Consider the following 21,535-nt stretch of genomic DNA (forward strand, 5'->3'; position numbering starts at 1 on the left):
ACTTCCAACTCAATAAGAGTCGACTTCTCAGATAGCTCCCGACTACATTCGAATCATATGCAATAATTTATGTTTCTAATTCATAAACATCCAATGAAAAATAATTTAATTGAATTGGGGTGTGTCAGTATCTATTTGTCCACCGACTCCAAAGAATTGGAAGAATAATGTGGCCTACAGCAACGGCTAGCTGTCTATATACTTCCCACCCATCCATATACCTTATTTCTTACATACTTTCTTGTGCTTAATCATTAAACATTCTAGTGGGTGAGAAATTATGTATATTGAAAAAATAATTGTCCAGTTCTCCTACACAATAACAATAATAATACAAAGTATTTCGAAAGATTTTCTTCAGTATGTTTAACTCAATGTATTAAAATTTTTCGTTTCAGGTCCGACAAATGCAGAGTAAAGGTGAGTCCGAGATATCATTTTATTGAAGTGAGAATGCTTGAATTCCAAGAGCGAATTAGCAACATTTATTCTTGCAAATAATCTAATAATTCAATGTTTAGATTCCTGTTGTATAATACTGATTAAATGTGACACAGATTTCTGTGTATGCGAGTTATTGTTAGGAGAAAGTTTGAACATTCATTATGCAAATAATCTGCAACATTCATGTCACTAAACGTGTTACCTGTTATACATGAGAACGTCGGGTTTCCAAAGTTTGTTCGGAGTTATTCTCAAATCTTTGACACCTCCATATTCGGATTCATTCCAACGGAGGTTATAGTCATTCCATTCCTATGGAAAAAGCTTGCATGTTTAACACTTATTTCACTCGGAAATTTTCGAACACAACAATCATTCTTCTCGTGTGGAGTTTCATTAAGCTTGAGGTGCTCTGTTGATATAGAGTCGGCGAAGAATTTTCCAATAAAGCTGTTTGAATTGATCGCTGTAAACCATATTCCTGTTTGCTGGACTGACTGATTATAAATGGGAAAATTCTTAGCGACCCTTTGAAATTCAACAGCGAACATGCAACAGTGATACTTTCAGCAAGCTAGGATAGTCTTGGTGGTCAATCCAGTCGTTCAAAACCAAAATCCATTCTCCAAATTTCCATTCGGAAGCACACAACCATCAAGTGATTTTTTATTTCGAATTATCTTCAATTCTTTCTGGTTGTGGGATTTCGAATAGATCATGCAAAATTCATAAAAAAAAACATGCATGGATATTGTTAGGTACGGTATTCGTCATTACAAGTTCTTGATTTGAATGTCGATTGTATGTAGTCTATTGAGTTTTCACTGAGTAAAACGGCTTTGATGATCAGGAATTTTGAATTCACTCTGGAAGTACTGATATATTGTGCGTTTTGCTGCAATCTGCCAGAAAGTGAAAAATGGAAAAAAAAGGACAAGAGTACTTCCAGAGTAAAAAGTATTTGCATCTAGGGCTATACCGCAATCTATGATTAATTCGGAAGCTCATGGTTGGATGATTTGTTATATTTTACACACACGGCAGCAACCAAGACCCAGAAGAATGGATATCAGAAACATACTTGCAAAAAGGGGTAGCTAATATAATACTACGTATGAATAAATGTGAAAAATCTGGTCAGACCATCTACTCATAATTAATCTAATTACAGGGGGGTTATTTACAATGGGTTGTAGAATGATGTGATGAATTGAATGGAAAATGGATATGTACACATTCTAGGGGATATTTCTGCAAGTATCAATGATTGAAGCGGTGGTGATTCTTATTATTGTGGCCCATGAAAACACACATAAATATTCGAGATGTTGAGACGTGGAATGTAAACGATTAATTTTGAAAAATGCCCAAAAACTCCAAGAAAATCGAATGAAAAAGAACTTCGAGAATGGACAATAGAATTATTAATCGATTTCTTCTTCAAGTTCAGAAAAATTCCAAAATTGAGCGTCCTCATGGCAAAATAACCAATATGATATAATGATGACCAATAATATTATTGATAATTAGTAGACGTTCGAAAATTTAATGACATTTCTTTAACTTGTTCGGGCATGGTTCTCATCTGTTTAGAAAAAAGTTCAAAAAAATAGTTTTCTTGGGATCTAAATGCATGCACGCGTTTCTCCGAGAAAAACCATCGTAAATCTGAATGTAATACATATTCTGAAAGAGCAACTTTTCTAGTAACAAATCCCGAAATCTCATCGAGCTCGGTGTAACCGTTAGATCTTGACGAATTTTTAACTAACCCCATCTTTTCGGGAGTTTTCAATAGACCATTTTATACACGTGTTTCTCCCAGAAAAGTCATAGTAGATCTAAATGTGATACATATTCTAAAAGAGCAACTCTAGAAATTCATATCTCATCGAGCTCGTTCCAGTGGCGGTCCCAGGAGTGATGTTGAGGTGGAGAAATATAGTGCATCACTTTTTCGAACTTCAAGAACCATTTCGTTTGATTTCAATCACTTCGATTTTTTTCTATACGACTGAGTGATGTATTGAAGTTTATCGTGAATCTCTCAGGGCCGTAGAATGTCTGCAAGTAACTGGGGTTGCTCAGAATCATTGCGATGTCTTCCGCAAAAACAAATCGATGAGGATCCCAAAATGTTTGCAAAAAATATGAGCTTCAGCGGATGTAGACTGAATTGGTGAGAATGTTTCTTTCGGAACGTGACTTGAGCAGTTTTGCAGGAGAAGGGAATGGATATCAAACACGAAACAACATACAAAAATAACTAGCCGTTTGTACAGATAAATGGGGCATCTTTTAGTCATGAACGCCTCCAAAGAAGATTGAAAATGGATTAGACACAGCCAATCCGCTGCCGTGTGTGTATTATGTATTTATTTATTTAATTGGTTTTCACTTACCAAAGAAAGCCAAATATTTGTTATTAGGAGTTGATTCTTCTCGTCCTATGGTAAAACAATAAAGGGAAACATCGGTAGTTAGTCACATAACAGAGCATGCATTTGGGCGGAAAACTCAGTGCTATATTTCAGTCGAATCTCCTTATGTCTTTTATTTCAATTATTGAGAGCATATTGTCGAGATCAGTGAAAGATCTTGTAGACAAAACTTTACGAAATATCTAGTAATGTTCAATTATAATGCCAGAGAACTACATGACGTTAGTAATTGTGAAGTTTTCCTGAAATTCTCAAAATGGTTCTACTCCCCAAATATTTCGATTTTTCGAACAGCAAGCATGAAAAAACTGCTTAATTTATCACTAGGTATGCTTCTCCTGAAGTTATCAAATATGAAGACATTTGTTTTTAGGCAAGTAACAAATTAGGTAATTTTGTTTCAATGAAGGTGAGATATGAGAATCAACTCTTGTTCCTTAATAAACGATAGTCCTCCTAGGATTCTTGGTAGCCTTTAAAGAAAGTTTTCCGATCTGATATCAGTTTTGAATTAATGCTGGGATCAAAGGATATCCGATTTCCCGAATTCCTGATTGGATCTTCAATAATTCAACACTGTATCATTCAAAAGACTATTCAGAAATGATCAGCTGATTATATAGAACGAAAGTTCGGCTGGTGGAAGTAAAACTCATAAATATAAGATGCTGAATCTATTTGGCAAATTCATCCGAAATTCTTCGGATGGGTTCTCCTTTCAACATCGAATTTTAATGAGATATATCATAAGAATCTTACGAGATCTCTGGGGAGCGATATTCCTTATGCAAAACGCATATATTACTTCGGAAAACCCCTGACGTTATGAATTATGATACCTTTGTGACCAGAATAACGTTGACGGACATTGTGGAGAATGATTTTTTTATGAGGGATACTCCTTTTCTTACGGGAAATTTCGCAAATATATCTAGTTGAAGGTTTTCCACTACAGTGGAAATTTTCTGGTTCTAGGAAGATGTATGTTCAGAAAAACAATTCTATTATCTAGAAAACTCATTATTCAATAAAAATCAACCCTTTGTTCAACAACCAAAACCCTTGAAATCTGGAAATAACAAGAAAAAACAGTCTGCTAACAGAGATGTTGTTTTCTGAATGGAGCCAATGTTTATTAGATGAAAAATGTGAGAACTATGTTTTTTTTTTCGGTTTTTGTGCTTAAGGAGCATGAGCGAATATTGACACTGAGTCTTCCGCCTGTAGAATGCGCAGATCTTCGGAACGTGACCTCAATCTGCGCATACCGTATGAGAGAGCTATACACGTCCATTGCCACATAGCCTAGAAAGAACTCTGATTTTCCGGACTAGAGCTGGGTCTTCAGAATTCTTTCAGTAAACATTGCGTAGGTTGATTCGTCGACCACATGGCACTTACCAAATTTAACCACGCGTTTGTAGTTAGAATCTGATTCTTTTCGTCCTAGACAGGGAAAACATAGTAAAACAAAGTGATAGTTACTTCATGGAACCCAACATTAATTTCACGTTCATACATTAAAAGAAAAAGACGAAAAAAACCCTTCTCATATAAATTTTTCGACTTTTCGGTATGACAATTTAACTTGAAACGATTCTTTGCGTATCGTATCAGAATTTGGAACTGGTTTTATTGTATTTTCTTCTGAACGCAATATCAGTTAGTTCAGTGGAAAATCTGGTGAAATTTACTATCTAATTTTATGTACGACGACAAAAATCGAGTATCTCATAAAATTTTGACACCTTCTCACAATATTGTTCTCTCAAGTGCAGGGGTTCCCAACCTTTTCTTGGCAAGGGACCTCTTTTATATTATCCTTGTTAGCAGGGACCACCTATAATAAACCTGCAATAAATCTGAAAATTTTATGGAGCTCGATGCAGCCGTTCGGTCTTGAGGATTATTTGATTGATTTCATCTTTTTGGCAATTTTTCGATAGTCACCTTTCGAGTGGACTATCTCTCAACTACAATAATCGTAGATGGAAATGTGATACATATTCTGAAAGAGCAATTCTTCTAGTAATGAATCTGAAAATATTATGGAGCTCGATGCAGCCGTTCGGTCTTGAGGATCATTTAATTGATTGCATCTTTTTGGTAATTTTCGATAGTCACCTTTCGAGTGGACTATCTCTCAACTACAATAATCGTAGATGGAAATGTGATACATATTCTGAAAGAGCAACTCTTCTAGTAATAAATCTGAAAATTTTATGGAGCTCGATGCAGCCGTTGGCAGGTTTGAAGAAAAATGCCTGCTCAAATACCACTTGAAAACAATAATTCTGTTATGATTTTAAGGAAGATTGCTTCTGATGGAAATACTCGAACACAGTTCCTAAACTATTCCAAAAAAAAATCGCAGTCTATAACCGACAGAGTTGAGAGTTTTCAGCACAACGTCCGTTGGACAATTAGAGTTTATATATCTAGATGTTGACTCTGTATTCGCCGGAGAAATTATGCGAAATAATCTGAAATCTAGCTTCGCGAAACTTCGACCTCCTCAAGCTAGCCCGATGGCTGTACATTTGAACTTCGGGAAGAAGAATGGACAATTGCATTGCCGGAAAGCTCGGACTAAATGTGCATTTTCTGCTTTGTTGAATGGTTATCGCAGTTCTTAAGCAATTTGAGCACTGAGGTTATTGCAGAGATGACTTATTTTTGTCGTACGTAATAGTTAAAATACTGATACACAAAGAATTGATTTTCCCCTAAATAATGTAATTTTCAAATTTGTTTCGAGTATGTCACTTACATGAACTTCTCCACAAGATGTTTATCTTGATAACCTGCTAAGGAGATACCTTTCCATCCTACCTAAACGCTGCAGAGCTGGTTGAAGTTAGCGGTTGAAAGTCCCGGCGCATACGCCATTTTGCAACCAATAACGTTTTTCATCGCACTGATGCTTGGCAATAAATAACTTTCGTCAAGTGGGTGGACATATAACTGACGACCAACAATTAAAACCCATCCAATTCAAAACATACCATGATAGAGGATGAATGGGAAATTGATAAAATGGCGTATGAATAACAATTTGTTCGGTTATTTCATTTGAATTGATCGAACAGTTTTGACCTCCTTGATTATTGACTCTGCAACTTCAAACCGAACCATCATATTCAATTATCTAACGTTGTGATAGTTGGAATATCGTCAACTGTTATTATAATCATCGTATGGCTAATAAATGGGGGGAAATTGCCATTGAACTGTTTTGCAACTAATCATATCGAAATTGATTTCGTATGTTCGCACACCAGAAAATTATTATACGCTCGGATCAGATCGTCAACGTTGTATTTACTCTGATTCATGGCGCTGCTGCTACTTCATAAACTAAGTGATATTAACATAATAATCAGCGGTTTATATTGGCATATTTTAGTATTTTTTCACAGACAATTGAACTAAGGCTGATTTACACTGCGCAAAAAAATTAACGCACATCATGGAAATCTCAAATTTATTCTACAACTGAAGGTGTTCTCAATGATAATTATTTTTATCAGAATTATGTTATCCACTTTCAACGGTTTTCTTCAATACAGATGTTTTTTCCCAGCAGTAATAAAAAAAGATGATATTATCAGATTTTGAATGTATTGGCTCCATTCTAAAATCAGTTGTTCTCGATCAAATCTAGTGATCAATAGTTTTTCTTTCGTTTGATTTTCTACACTCGATCACTATGCAACGCGAAACACGCAATTTGACCCAAGAGGAATGTGCCCAAGAGATAGTTTTGCGAGAAGAAGGGTGGACATACACAAGAATTGCAGAAAGGTTTGGAGTTTCCCATACAAGTGTGTCCAGAATGTTGCAGCGATTCAGGGAGACCGGTATGAATGTCCGAAGACCAGCACAGGGTAGACCACAAGTAACAACTGCCATTCAAGAACGTTACTTGAGAGTTTCTTCGTTGAGACAACGGTTAGCAACCGCTCGCCTCCTTCAAATTAGAAATCAATTAGAAATCGCCTCAGAGAATATGATTTAAGGCCTCGTGTCGCGGCAAGAGGCCCAGCTCTTACTCCAGCCCATCGAAGGGCGCGTTTGGATTTTGCGAGAGAGCATATCCATTGGGAAGAGGCCGATTGACAGAGTTCTCTTCACAGATGAGTCTAGATTCTGCCTCTACCATTGTGATCGATGTTCCCTTGTATACAGACGTCCACATGAAAGATTTGCTCAGTGCAATTTCCTGAATACTACTGGTTTCGGGGGAGGATCGATTATGGTATGGGGTGGAATATCTTTCACTGCTCGCACAGACCTAGTGGTCGTTGATAATGAAGCTATGAATGCTGATAAGTATATAAGGAACATTCTTGAAGAGCATGTACTGCCATTTGCCTCATACATTGGTGAAAATTTCATTTTTATGGACGATAATGCCAGACCCCATCGTGCGCGCATCGTTCAGGAGTACCTTGAAGAGGTTGAAGTCTCTCGAATGGAATGGCCAGCAAGAAGTCCAGATCTCAATCCGATTGAGCAGGTTTGGGACAACTTCAATAGAAGGCTGAGAAGTTCAGAAAATCATCCAGCTACTCTTAATGACTTAGGAATCCAACTCGGAGAAATCTGGGAAGGATTAGATCAGAACATTTTAAGATCACTCATTTTGAATATGAACCGTCGTTGCCGAGCTGTAATTAACGAAAGGGGTGGAAATACCAAGTATTAAATCACTTATCAGCATTTCAGTATTTTGAAAATTGTTCATTTGTTTTCTTTCACATAAGATTCGGTGAAATTCTGAATTTAAAAAATAAGTTATAGAGTAAATGTAGAGTTAACTTTCATTAAAATTGAGATTTTCAGAATGTGCGTTAATTTTTTTGCGCAGTGTATTATGTTATATTCTTACTCAAGTTTTTTCTACTCTGAATTTGTCGATATCATCAAAATTGGGGTGACATGACATGTTAGATGAACAGGTTTGCATCGAACTGTCATGTTTTTATGGAATGACTCTGGAAATGGACGTTTGCTATGAAATGTCGATCGATCCACATTCCCAATTGAATAATTCGAGGTGGTAGCTTTGAGAACTGGAGGAATAAAGTTGCGGAAGTGGAATCCTCGTCAAAACTCTTATTCCTTCAATAAAATTGACAGGCCGAAGTGTTACGGAAAATCAATTGTGTAACTGGTTATAAAAGGTGGACGAATGTCAATAGATATGAATAATTCCCAGCTTTGTCTCTTTCAATCCCCATCCACGTTCAAATAAAACTTGAACGTCGGTGAAACAAAACTGAAGTGTTTATTCTGCTTCACTTCAACCAGCTCCACTCATCCTGGTTCACGATATTCGAAAAGTCAAAGGGAAAAAGGTGCGGATTCTTGTGAAAATAAAAATATATACTAACCACATCTATAATTTGCTGCAATGTTAGGCCGAACTTAACTTCCAATGCTTCCGACTCGTTGGCTACAGGCCTCTCGAGAACGTTGTAGACGCCAAGCAGGTTGTTGAGCAATCTCTTCTCATGCGGACCCTGTTGCGTATCTGAAAGAGATTGGGACGTATTAGAAAAAGGTTCTTTTCGAAAGGATTTCATTGATCTATACTCTCAGCTTAGAGCTCGAGAAGTTTCATGTCGGTAGATTCACAAATGTATATATTTCCGCAGTATTGGATTTCATGCGTCATTGAACAAGATTCTTGACGGAAAAGTGCCTCTAGCAAATGCTTGGATTCAGGTGATATCGAAAAAAAAAACTGATGAAAGGTTTGAAGAAAAATCGAATGGCAACTTCGTATATGACATAAAAAATCAGTAGAAAGCTGTTAGAGCAGTGGTGCTAAACATATTAATTCAACCAAGACCAGATTAATACCATTCACCACTCTCTGAATGGAGATTGGAAGTCTGAAGTTAAATGTATGGGAAAACCATACATAGTAAGCTAGCTTTGCTGAGGTCACAGGAATCACACTGCCAGAGATCTCTGCTGACATGGGAGTGCCGCAATGCCATAAAGCAACTGGCCAGAGACAACAAAGTGACTCTTCTGTGGGTACCAGGGCATTGTGGTGCTGAAGGAAATGAAAAAGCCGATGAACTTGCAGAAAGAGCACTTAGGTTAACACCTGCTGGACCTGAGCCTTTCTATGGACTTGGAAAATACCAATACATATATGGCAGCGGTCCAACAATGGGAGTTGAACAACATATTAACTCTCTGGAGAAACACTCCTGGACTTACTCAGTCGAAGAAATTCGTAATAGTCACCTTTCGAGTGGATTATCTCTAAATAACAATAACCGTAGATAGGAATGTGATACATATTCTGAAAGAGCAACTCTCCAGTAATAAATCTGAGAAATTTATGGATCTCGATGCAACCGTCCAGTCTTGACGATCATTTAATTGATTCCGTCTTGTTGGAAATTTTTTGATAGTCACCTTTCGAGTGGATTATCTCTCAATAACAAATACCGTAAATGGAAATGTGGTACATATTCTGAAAGAGCAACTCTTCTAGTAAATCTGAGAATTTTATGGAGCTCGATGTAACTGTTCGGTCTTGACGATTATTCAATTGATTCCATCCTTTTGGAAATTTTTCGATAGTCACCTTTCGAGTGGATTATCTCCCAATAGCAATAACCGTAGATGGAAAAGTGATACATATTCTGAAAGAGCAACTCTTTTAGTAATAAATCTGAGAATTTTATGGAGCTCGATGACGCCGTTCGATCTTGACGATTATCTAATTGATTCCATCTTTTTGGAAATTTTTACTTATAATCACAATTGAAGTTTGCAAATAAAAACTTGAAGTACATCTTCGAAAATGAATATATTTGCGACGTTCTCAAATTTTTTAGCAAGTTTGTATCGACTGTACTACTGATTCCTGTTTTACCGAAAGAGGGACTGGAACATTCCAAAAAGGACTTTGGGAACTTCCACACTGCAAAGAGAATACCAATATTGACGCCAAAAATTTGACTAGAGATTTTTGGCAAATAAGTCTGTACCATCAGAAGAAGTCCCAATGAAAGCAACTCTGTTAAGGCTGAAAACCCCACATTTTTTCGAATCATTTGGAACCAAACCTAACCTAAACATATCCGAATAAGTAAATCAGGAAAGTTGCTGTATGAATATGAATTCAGGGTTCCATATGGGTCATATATAGGCGAAACAGCAAAATCCCGAATCTCAACAACGGGTGGACGTGGCTAATTCATCTATTTCGTTTTCAGTTTTTACGAACATAAATACCCCAGTAAAGAAGATTCCATGGGGAGGGAGTATAAGTCCCGAAGATCCCACAATATATAAAGGGACCCATTATTCAGCAGAGATTACAGGCAGGGAAATCGGCGTATATATTTTATTTATTCATTCTTTTCATTTCTCTTCCAGGACCTGTTTTGGTCTATTATTTCTGGAATAAATGTCGGAAATCGGCCAGGAAAAAGGATTCGGACCTTTAGTCTAACATATGGCGCAATACTCTCGACAATTTGTAGGTCAACAACTCCGGAAAGGAAATGTGGGCAGAAATCGGAATGTATTTTGGCACTCACACATATTCAGTAACATTTAGATTTTTTTTTATGAATAATCTTCTACCTGAGTGCAATTCGTTTGGTTTTGAGCGCACTAAATGGTTCAATTCATTAGGAAATCGAGGAAAATTCACAAAAGAATTCATATAAAGACTGCTTTAGATGCCGATGGTGTAGTATTTGGCCCTTTGTTGGCCTGCGGTTCATAGACAATGAAAATTTCACACAAAGGTTCATTATTTTAACGGAGATGATTGTTGGATAACGATCAACATACTCTATAGATGAGAGTGAATATTTCCAGAGATCGAATGATTAATTAAAACAATCCTAATCAGGAATTTTAGATGCTCATATTGTGAAAATCCATAATCGATCAAGATTTAGGTCAAATTCTATATCTGTTGAAGGCTTAAGGGGAACAGGAAAAGGTGGCGAATCAAGTTATAACGTAGACTCAACGAATTAGTCTAGAATAAGGTCTGTATAGCCTTGGTTCTGGGTAACTCGCGAATCAAAAAAATGCAGAGACCAATACTCTTGCCAGGAAAGGGGAAAAACTCCTTTCATATTCTAGAAACCTTTCCATGTATAGGAAAATGTACCTGAGAGGAAGAGTTCCAGGAAAAAACCGAAAGAGAACAACTCAAGAGGAACCTTCCGAGACTGGAACACTCAAAAAAGTTTCTTGGGAACTTTACTCTGCTAGAGGAAGTGTCTGGATCTCAGCAAGAATATGCTAGCTAACCTAACTTAACTGGATTCCTCACAGGACATTGCAGCCTCAGGAAGCACCTGAGAAGAATTATTGGTCTAGCAAAAACTGACGAGTTAAGATTCTGTGGGGATGAGGATGAAAATACAGATCACCTGTTGACTCTGATGCCAAAAACTCCTTTCATAGGCTCGGAACCTTTTCATGTATAGAAAAATGTACCTAAGAGGAAGAGTTCCAGGAAAAAACCGAAAGAGAACAACTCTAGAGGAACCTTACGAGACTGGAACACTCAAAAAAGTTTCTTGGGAACTTTAACTCTGCTAGAGGAAGTGTCTGGATCTCAGCAAGAATATGCTAGCTAACCTAACTTAACTGGATTCCTCACAGGACATTGCAGCCTCAGGAAGCACCTGAGGAGAATTATTGGTCTAGCAAAAACTGACGAGTGAAGATTCTGTGGGGATGAGGATGAAAATACAGATCACCTGGTGACTCTGATGCCAAAAACTCCTTTCATAGGCTCGGAACCTTTCCATGTATAGGAAAAAGTACCTAAGAGGAAGAGTTCCAGGAAAAAACCGAAAGAGAACAACTCTAGAGGAACCTTCCGAGACTGGAACACTAAAAAAAGTTTCTTGGGAACTTTAACTCTGCTAGAGGAAGTGTCTGGATCTCAGCAAGAATAATCTAGCTAACCTAACTTAACTGTATTCCTCACAGGACATTGCAGCCTCAGGAAGCACCTGAGAAGAATTATTGGTCTAGCAAAAACTGACGAGTGAAGATTCTGTGGGGATGAGGATGAAAATACAGATCACCTGGTGACTCTGATGCCAAAAACTCCTTTCATAGGCTCGGAACCTTTCCATGTATAGGAAAATGTACCTAAGAGGAAGAGTTCCAGGAAAAAACCGAAAGCGAACAACTCTAGAGGAACCTTCCGAGACTGGAACACTCAAAAAAGTTTCTTGGGAACTTTAACTCTGCTAGAGGAAGTGTCTGGATCTCAGCAAGAACATGCTAGCTAACCTACCTTGAACGGATTCCTCAGAGGACATTGTAGCCTCAGGAAACACCTGAGGACAATTATTGGTCTAGCAAAAACTGACGAGTGAAGATTCTGAGGGGATGAGGATGAAAATACAGATCACCTGGTGACTCTGATGCCTCTTCATTGCTAGCCAACGAAAAAATACGTTTTTTAGAACTCTGGAAAGGATGGCGAACTGTAGATAACATACTTAGGTTGGTGTGTTGAATTTGAGTCACCAGTGTTGTTGTTAGGTCGGCAACATCGCCCAGGAAAAAGTGGTGAAGCAAGTTATAACGTAGACTCAACGAATTAGTCTAGAATAAGGTCTGTATAGCCTTGGTTCTGGGTAACTCGGGAATCAAAAGAATGCAGGGACCAATACACTTGCCAGGAAAGGAGAAAAACTCCTTTCATAGGCTCGGAACCTTTCCATGTATAGGAAAATGTACCTAAGAGGAAGAGTTCCAGGAAAAAACCGAAAGAGAATAACTCCAGAGGAACCTTTCCAGACTGGAACACTCAAAAAAGTTTCTTGGGAACTTTAACTCTGCTAAAGGAAGTGTCTGGATCTCAGCAAGAATATGCTAGCTAACCTAACCTAACTGGATTCCTCACAGGACATTGCAGCCTCAGGAAGCACCTGAGAAGAATTATTGGTCTAGCAAAAACTGACGAGTGAAGATTTTGTGGGGAAGAGGATGAAAATACAGATCACCTGGTGACTCTGATGCCTCTTCATTGCTAGCCAACGGAAAAATGCATTTTTTAGAACTTTGGAAAGGATGGCGAACTGTAGATGACATACTTAGGTTGGTGTGTTCAATTTGAGTCACGAGTGTTGCTGTTAGGTCGACAACACTGCCCATGGATAATGCAAGGTTGCCAAGATGATATCGTGAACGATTCTCCCTAAATTCCAGTAAATATGACACATTTCGAATGGAAAGTGAACTGAACGAACTCATATGATGGAGGTAGAACATTGGTGGAACATCGATTGTAGGAGAACTCCCAGAAAAATCCCCAGTAAAAAGCGTTCTAAATTAATGAACTGTTTTAATGCCCCGATCAGTCTTTATTTATCACATAGGAACCCCAGAGAATCAAGCCATTAGAACGAGCTAAGTTTTTGGCCGCCGGAAAGTTTGGTCTCTTGAATGGGCCCCTGGGATATTTTAAGAATGCTCAGACGTTCGCGTGTAAACTTGCATGAAGCGATACGAACTGCTGTACATGGTATCCACAATCTCTAGATTGTATTATTTTTGGGAGTTGTTCTTCCATTTCCTTCGCAAACCACCAGTTAGTTTATTTTATGCGCTTCGATGTGTTCTGGGGCTTTTATTTCACTCAGTCAGGAACAACTTATGTTGCACTCATTTAAAATTATAATTTCTTTTGAATATCGCGTAGAACAGTGTTGAATATTCCAACAACAAACTTCCCTTTTCGCCTAAGAACCAGATTTTCCATCTATAGGTTTGCTCGAATTTAACGCGAGATGTAAGATTTGGAATACTTATCGAATATTCACGAGTGCGAGATTATTGGATACGTAACAGGAGCCGAATGCTCTCGCCAGGTTTATATTGTTCGGAGAAATCGATACGGCGTTGATTGAATCATTTTCTTGTAATTTAGCTCGTGGTGTACATAAGCTTTTGTAGCAAGTTGAAACAATGAGATTTGGAACAATAGTCGGCCTAGCTTTTTGTCATTTCCCGATTTCCATTTCGTGGGACTTACATCACTGTCTTGGGGCTGGCTGTATAATAAACTGAATTGAATACGCTTCTCCATGCCTCCGATGTGAAAAGTTAACTATGGGGGCGAACAGATTCTGCGTAAATTAGGGTCAGATTGACTTTTAGGCACTACGTCTTATTGCGATGATAGCTGCAAGAATGATTGATCACGATCTCTCGTGAAAACGCACAGTTGAAATTGCAATTTTGGATTAATTTCACAGTAATGGAATTTTAACATCCAGCAAGAAAGAAACCATAAGGCCCTTCATGGAATGTTATCAGTTTGCCTCGTTATGTTAAATAATCAGCCATTACTTGAAGGTTAAGCAGCAGGATACTTTTCTGATATGAAACCAGATTAAGTAGCTTTGAGGCTCGAAATTATTGGCCTGATTCGTTAGCTTCATGGTTTGTTTGAGATGAAGAGAATTTTGCAGCATTGTGGTATTCCATTTATATGATTCATCATCGAAGGTTTATCTAAGAAGTAAGGCTTATTATTTCAAACGATGAGGAGCTTTTTAGAATCACAATTGGTTTTTTTGATTCCAATAGCAGTGTCGCATCATCTGCGTATGACCTAAAATCAATTGCCATTGCTAATTATGAACCATCAGGGTTTCATTGTCAGCTGCTCCCTTCCATTAGACAGAATGAGCGGAATCTAATTATCGTCTGCAAATAATGCGAGTTTTATCATATTAGAAGTTGCGGTTTATACAACGCAAACTATGAGATTTCTTAATTGAATTTTGATGGAAAATCAAACGCTGCATCTCATAATCCCCGTCTCAGTTAATAACCACTCAAAATCATCCTGGCATAAAGTGACCGTCCTGAAATAAGTCCAACAAGACCTATTGAAAATTTAAATTCCAGGACCTCCGTTGCAGATAATCTGCTTCCGCTCTCTGGAAAATATCTGCCATGGACGAAAGTACGTTCTACGAACGGTTTCTATTAATTTTTTTGTGTGCGAAACGAACGATAATGCCTTCCTTGATGGCTTTCGAACAAAACAAACCCTCCGCACAATTCGCACTTAATATTTTCCCAACGCTCACGAATGTGGCTCGTTCTCCGTGTTTCTTCCCTGATCTTCACGTATAAGACAATGGGGTAAGTCATATCGGATATCGTGTACGGATTCAACCCCTAGCGGATATAATATAATAGACGGAATTCATGTGTTTATACCGCCTTATAGCGCCTTCTGAATTGGATATAAATCGGTTATAATTAGAAAATTAATCGAAAAACATTTATATGGTGTAGGTAGACTATATTCCGATGATTTAAAACATGGTTGCTTAACTGACAATATGAAAACTATAATTTAAATATCCACTGGGCCTAAAATACAGTGGGTTGGAATGGTCTAGTGTAAGTTACAAAAGGTAAGTCTGTGATTCGTACGAATATTTTAATAGTAGATTCTTCAGGTCAAAAGAAATACTTTTTTCCTATACCATTTTTTTCTATTCGGCCCTGATAAAAAGATATAGCCATTTTGAGTTTCCATAATGAGCTGTGCCACCCCTGGAAATACAAAATTACCTTCAGAATAACCAACTAAATCTTTGACACTACACATCTGTGGAATCTTTCAAACAAAGTTGTATTCAACCAAAGTATTTTCAATAGAAAGTACTTTCAATTGAAAGTACTTTCAATTGAAAGTACTTTCAATTGAAAGTACTTTGTAAGTACATAAATACAGGGTGCTTTCAAAGGTGACAGAAGGTAGAACTCATCAAAATAAGTCGTTTAACCAAAAATTGTCTATATAAAATATCCAAGATGGCTGAGATACAACCCCTAGAAGTTCGACAATATTTCATTGAATTTCAAGTACGGGACTGTGGAAGGTGACTACGCATCGCAAAAACGAAACAAAACATAACCATATGGCTGGACAATGAATTGTTCAGTATCAAGCTCATCGGACTTGATGAATCAGATCACTATTGAGAGAATCATAATTGTCGTATAGTGCAATTTAGGGTGAAGAAAAAATGTAGAAAATCAAGGCAGTTGCTTGAAAGTGCTTATGTTAGTTATGTTGAAAAAGTGCTATGATGTTTCATCCCATTTTTACGACGATTGTTAAAATGTTCGAACAAGAAGATTGTGATGCCCATTGTAAAAAAATTCGTGAATAATTTAGATGAATTTTATTGGTGAGATTTTGAAGTATTATTCTATTTTTTACACTTGTGTTCTAAGCCTCTTCTGTCAGTTGGTATCGAAATGAGCCATTGCATGAAATCGTGTAAGTTACTAAAAAATGATGAGAACAATTCGGCAATCCTAAGTTTCCATTTCAATTACGACGTAAATATCTAAAAAACTAATATCCTAAACGAAACCACATGGTCGAATCAGGAGATAAGTTTTTTCCCACTGCTTTGCGATAATTCAGCTAACAAACGGTCTAGGGTCGTACTAAGATCTATTTAAGTAATCATTCTTAATTTTTTTTCAACTTTGTCATTGTGAAAGTTTTGTATAGGTGATTTTTGGTGAAACGCTTCATTTTGACCAGTTCTACCTTCTGTTGAAAAAAAACCTCACTTCAAATACACCTTGAATAATTGCGTCAACTGGTTGTTTCTTCTGCCATTGTTGGAGAAGAACAGATGAATTGCTGAAGACATTCATGGATCAAATGGCTACGGTTCAACTTAGAATTATCGTAGCCGTCAATTTCACAGGACTTCTTCAACATAGAGCACCAAAGTTGTTGCGTAGAGGAGGAAGAGTCCACTGCAAACGTCTTTTGTGGCTGAATTGTGATAGAAAGTGCTAGACTTGATTCGTTTGGTGCCTCCAGAGGATCTCAGAATGAATTCGCCCTTCTGCATAGTCTCCTCCATTGAAACGTTGGGATTACAGGATGTAGTTTGAGTCAAAGAGCTTGATTTTGGTCAGCACTTAGAAAAATCTGTAAATCTGTTGCTGAGGCTGGTAGTTTATTTGCTTCAAAAGCTACAGGTGGCTTGGAGCTTCGTGTTCTAGGCCAACACGTTGCAAATTGAAAAATTCACCTCTGAGATCATTGGATAAATTTGTCAGGAACGGCTTTGAGCTTCCAGGACACTCTTGAAATGTATTACTGATATTTCTCCGAAGGTTTTTGTTGTTGGAAATTAAGAATTGATTGTTGAAGTATGTCGATGCCTCGACTCTGTTAGACGCTGGTTTCCTTGAGGAGAGGAGAGGGTCGGGATGTTTGATCCCTCAAATATTGTTGTAGAGTACGGCCTAGTCGAAGACGTTGTTCATTCACGTGGTTCGCCCGAGGAAGAAACTCTGCTTCTGATGTCGAAATTTGCATATATTTGAGAGTGGTTTTCGAATTGAGCCCTCGAGGCTGAATGCAAATTGAAGTGTTCGTTTGAAACCCCTTTTGTGAATCGATAAAATAAACGGCTGGGATATTCGGAACATATTTGTATGGAATGCTTTATAATCGACTCGCAAAAAAGGGTACGATTCGTATATATATTCTACTGGGCATTTTCGCTAACCCGATTTCGGGAATGTTGGATTCCTGTAATTTTTGCAGGGAAAAAAAGTTGGTTCAGTGAACCCGGATATGATGTCCGATGTTATGAGCGATAGTTTACAAGAGATGTTTATCTTCCACAGTTCGTTTCGATGATGAAAAATATTGCTTTACCATAGCAACGAACAATAATTCATTAGAAGTGTCAGTGTGAAGTTTGAGGTCAAAAAAGTAAACCAGAGTTACACAATAAATTAAAAGAAAGAGGATGTCCACCGAAATTGTGAAAATCGAAAAATTGGAGTATCGAGCCATCATCAAGTACCTGTATTTTAAAGGGTTAAGATGTATAGGTACAGATTTACGAAGATATGCTTAATACCCTTGTTGATCAATGTCCTTCGTATGCGACCGTGAAAAATTGGACTGCAAGCTTCAAAAGGGGTAAATTTTCCATTGAAGATGATTACCGATCGGGAAGGCCAGTTTCTGTGTCAGTCCCCGAAAATATCTATTCTCTTCATGACATGATTTTATCAGACCGTCGAATTGGGCTAAAACGGATATCTGAAGCACTGAATATTTCATACGAACGCGTTCATCATATAGTCAGGTCAATTTGGTCATGAGAAAAATTGCTGCAAAATGGATCCCCAAATGTTTGAACGTTGACCAAAAGCGTGCAAGGGTAGAAGCATCGCGATCGATCTGTGCTCGATTTGAAAACGATGTAGACTTCTTAAACCGAATTGTTACTATGGATGAGACTTGGGTACATTTCTACGATCCAGAAACAAAGCAACAATCGATGGAATGGCGACACTCTGGTTCTCCAAGACCTAAGAAGTTTCGTGTCCAAAAATCTGCTGGAAAAGTTCTTGCTTCAGTTTTCTGGGATTGCCATGGAGTAATCATGATTGATTTTTTGGATAAGGGTAGAACAATAACTATTCGACATTACTGACCACTCTACAGGAAAAAATCATACAGAAAAGACGCGGAAAGCTATCAAAGGTGTTATGTTTTTTCAGGACAACGCCCCTGCACACAAATCTCATGTTGCCATGCAAAAAATTCGTGATTTAGGGATTGAATTACTAGAACACCTCCTTTTTTCACCAGATTTGGCTCCATCCGACTATCATCTCTCTCCTCAACTGAAAAAAAGTTTGAAAGATCGTAAATTTTCTTCCAACGAGGAGGTTATGAAAGCTGTGGAGGTCTGGTTTGCAGAGCAAGAAGAAACATTTTTTTTTAAAGGTCTAGAAACGTTGTAGGTTCGCTGTAATAAATGTATCCAATTGAGAGGAGAATATGTTGTGTAATAAAATATTTTGACATTGAAATTTTGTTTGGTTCTATAGTAGGTTAAGAATTTTTCAATATATCCTCTATTTGGTGCTCCAAAAGATTTTTCGAAACTTTTGACGTGAAAAAATACGAGTAAAAACCTCTGAAATACAAAACCAATCTGATAAATGGAACTTTTTATCCTCGGTGTACACATACACGACACGAACTTATACCTGGTATTTTTTCCGAGTCTTTCGGTAGGAAAATATGCAGATGTAGCTAAATATTCAGGGATCCTAGGAAATATGGAAAGAAACAAGCACTGTTAAATTTTTTTCAACCCGTACATCGTTCCCAAATTGCACCCTCAGGCTTACAGATTGGAATATGCAATGCTGATTCACAATAAAAGCCAGGTGGATCGATAGGTTCCTGTGGAAGTGCTCCATATATCCGTTTTGGGATATATCTCTGCCATATGAGTTAAGAGTTACGTCATCTTGTCATACATTCCCTTTGAACGCATAATCGCCAAAGCCATCAGGCCTTTAGAAAGTTCCCAAGGCATATCAGGAAGTTTGAAGTGTTATTATGGCATCATGGGTGGAACGCAAATAGGTAAAAATTTGTCATTTGAAGGGCGAGATTATATTGAATTAGTATCCAGTTCAGGCAGGAGAGATCACCTTTTCACCGCGTACTCCATTAAAGAATGGGCGGTTATTGAATGGCTGCATAAATTTCTGGATAAGTGGCGATACTCTACTCTGGATGCCTTTATGTAACCTGGGGGTGTATCAAGTAGGCCGTACAGGATGACAGAATTAATATTTTGAGACCAGGTATCCCTGGATGCCGTAAAAATCATAACGCTGCTTAATATCATCATACATTTTTTCTCAATCACAGTACCCTTTTTAACTTCGGTGAGTTCAAACTCTAGTGCTTCTTGTTATTAGGGTAAATCCTTCAGTTACGAGGATATATTGAAATATTCTAAGCCTACTATAGAACCAAACAAAATTTCAATGTCAAAATATTTTATTACTCAACATTCTGCTCTTAATTGGATACATTTATTATAGCGAAACTGCAACGTTTCTAGACCTTTCAAAAAAAAGTTTCTTCTTGCTCTGCAAACCAGACCTCCACAGCTTTTATTACCTCCTCGTTGGAAGAAAATTTACGACTTTTCAAATTTTTTTTCAGTTGAGAAAAGATATGATAGTCGGATAAAGCCAGATCTGGTGAATACGGGGGGGTGTTCTAGTAATTCAAACCCTAAATCACGAATTTTTTGCATTGCAACATGAGATATGTGTGTAGGGGCGTTGTTCTGCAAAAACAAAACACTTTTAGATAGATTTCCGCGTCTTTTCTCTTTAATTTTTTCCCGTAGATTGGTCAGTAATGTCGAATAGTAATCTCCGGTTATTATTCTACTCTTATCCAAAAAATCAATCATGATTACTCCATGGCAATCCCAAAAAACTGAAGCAAGAACTTTTCCAGCAGATTTTTGGACACGAAACTTCTTAGGTCTTGGTGAACCAGAGTGTCGCCATTCCATCGATTGTTGTTTTGTTTCTGGATCGTAGAAATGTACTCAAGTCTCATGCATGGTAACAATTCGGTTTAAGAAGTCTACATCGTTTTCAAATCGAGCACAGATCGAACGCGATGCTTCCACCCTTGCACGCTTTTGGTCAACATTCAAACATTTGAGCATCCATTTTGCAGCAATTTTTCTCATGTCCAAATTGACGTGAACTATATGATGAACGCGTTCGTATGAAATATTCAGTGCTTCAGATATCCGTTTTAGCCCAATTCGACGGTCTGATAAAATCATCTCATGAACTGCATCGATATTTTCGGGGACTGATACAGAAACTGGCCTTCTCGATCGGTCATCATCTTCAATGGAAAATTCATCTCTTTTGAAGCCTGCAGTCCAATTTTTCACGTTCGCATAAGAAGGACATTGATCACCAAGGGTATTAAGTATATCTTCGTAAATCTGCTTACCTCTTAACCCTTTTAAATACAGGTAGATATCAATACATCCTCGTATGTTCAGACTAGAAAATCAAGACAGTGATGAGACAGACTTCAGTTCAGTAGAGTGAAAACACTTAGAATATGGGATTCCGCAGGGATCTATTCTTGGGCCCATATTATTTTTACTCTACATAAACGACTCGTCAGCAAGTGTGCAGTAAGACGGCACGGTACTCTTCGTTGATGACACCTCCATCCTTTTTATTGGTAAAGATGAAGAGTTCTCGAATGAATCATTGTGTACACTTGTACAGGCGGAGGAAATTATTGAAATAAGTTTCATATTGAAAAGAATTTCCTTCCTGTGAACACAAAAACCTTATACTGGTTCTCATACCCCTCACAAATGAATATGTGTAAACCGTTATCCAAAAACAAACACGAATTGTTTCAATAGAAGTTGATCAGAGCAAACATCAACCAGAAATCCGTACGTGTATGGATGAATTCGATTAACTCGCAAGTAATACCAGTGATGATAGTATCAATATGTAGGTGGATATGTATGCGTATCGCATTCCCCCAGAGAAGAATCGGAAAATTCAAATACACAAACAGGTGTAATGAAAATCTGGAATCATGTTTTCATTCATTTCATCACGTAGTGACCTACATACTGAGGTCGTTTACCTTTCTAGATTTGTAGTTATGAATAGTTGTTCATTTCCAATCCCAATTTCAGTTCTCTCACCCCTAGAGTTAGGAATTTCTGTCATTATTCGTACGTGCCTTTTTT

The 21,535-nt window shown here is 37.6% G+C and overlaps 1 protein-coding gene across 10 annotated transcripts in view; it reads right to left on the reverse strand.

The window, feature by feature from the left end:
• LOC123322225 (neuronal acetylcholine receptor subunit alpha-7) overlaps positions 1-21,535 on the reverse strand; it is a 135,622-nt gene that overhangs the window by 14,013 nt on the left and 100,074 nt on the right. For 5 of the 10 annotated variants that reach the window (XM_044910122.1, XM_044910125.1, XM_044910118.1 and 2 more), the window contains exons 2-4: positions 8,282-8,421; positions 2,847-2,891; positions 647-756 (exon numbers count right to left, since the gene is read on the reverse strand). In XM_044910122.1, the coding sequence (XP_044766057.1) occupies positions 647-756; positions 2,847-2,891; positions 8,282-8,421 (295 nt within the window). Of the gene's footprint in view, positions 1-646; positions 757-2,846; positions 2,892-4,286; positions 4,332-8,281; positions 8,422-21,535 lie in introns of all 10 variants that reach the window. The other 5 variants (XM_044910124.1, XM_044910119.1, XM_044910120.1 and 2 more) reach the window with 2 other exon arrangements.

The sequence above is a fragment of the Coccinella septempunctata genome, chromosome X (assembly GCF_907165205.1).
Source record: "Coccinella septempunctata chromosome X, icCocSept1.1, whole genome shotgun sequence".
Classification (NCBI taxonomy): Eukaryota; Metazoa; Arthropoda; class Insecta; order Coleoptera; family Coccinellidae; genus Coccinella; species Coccinella septempunctata.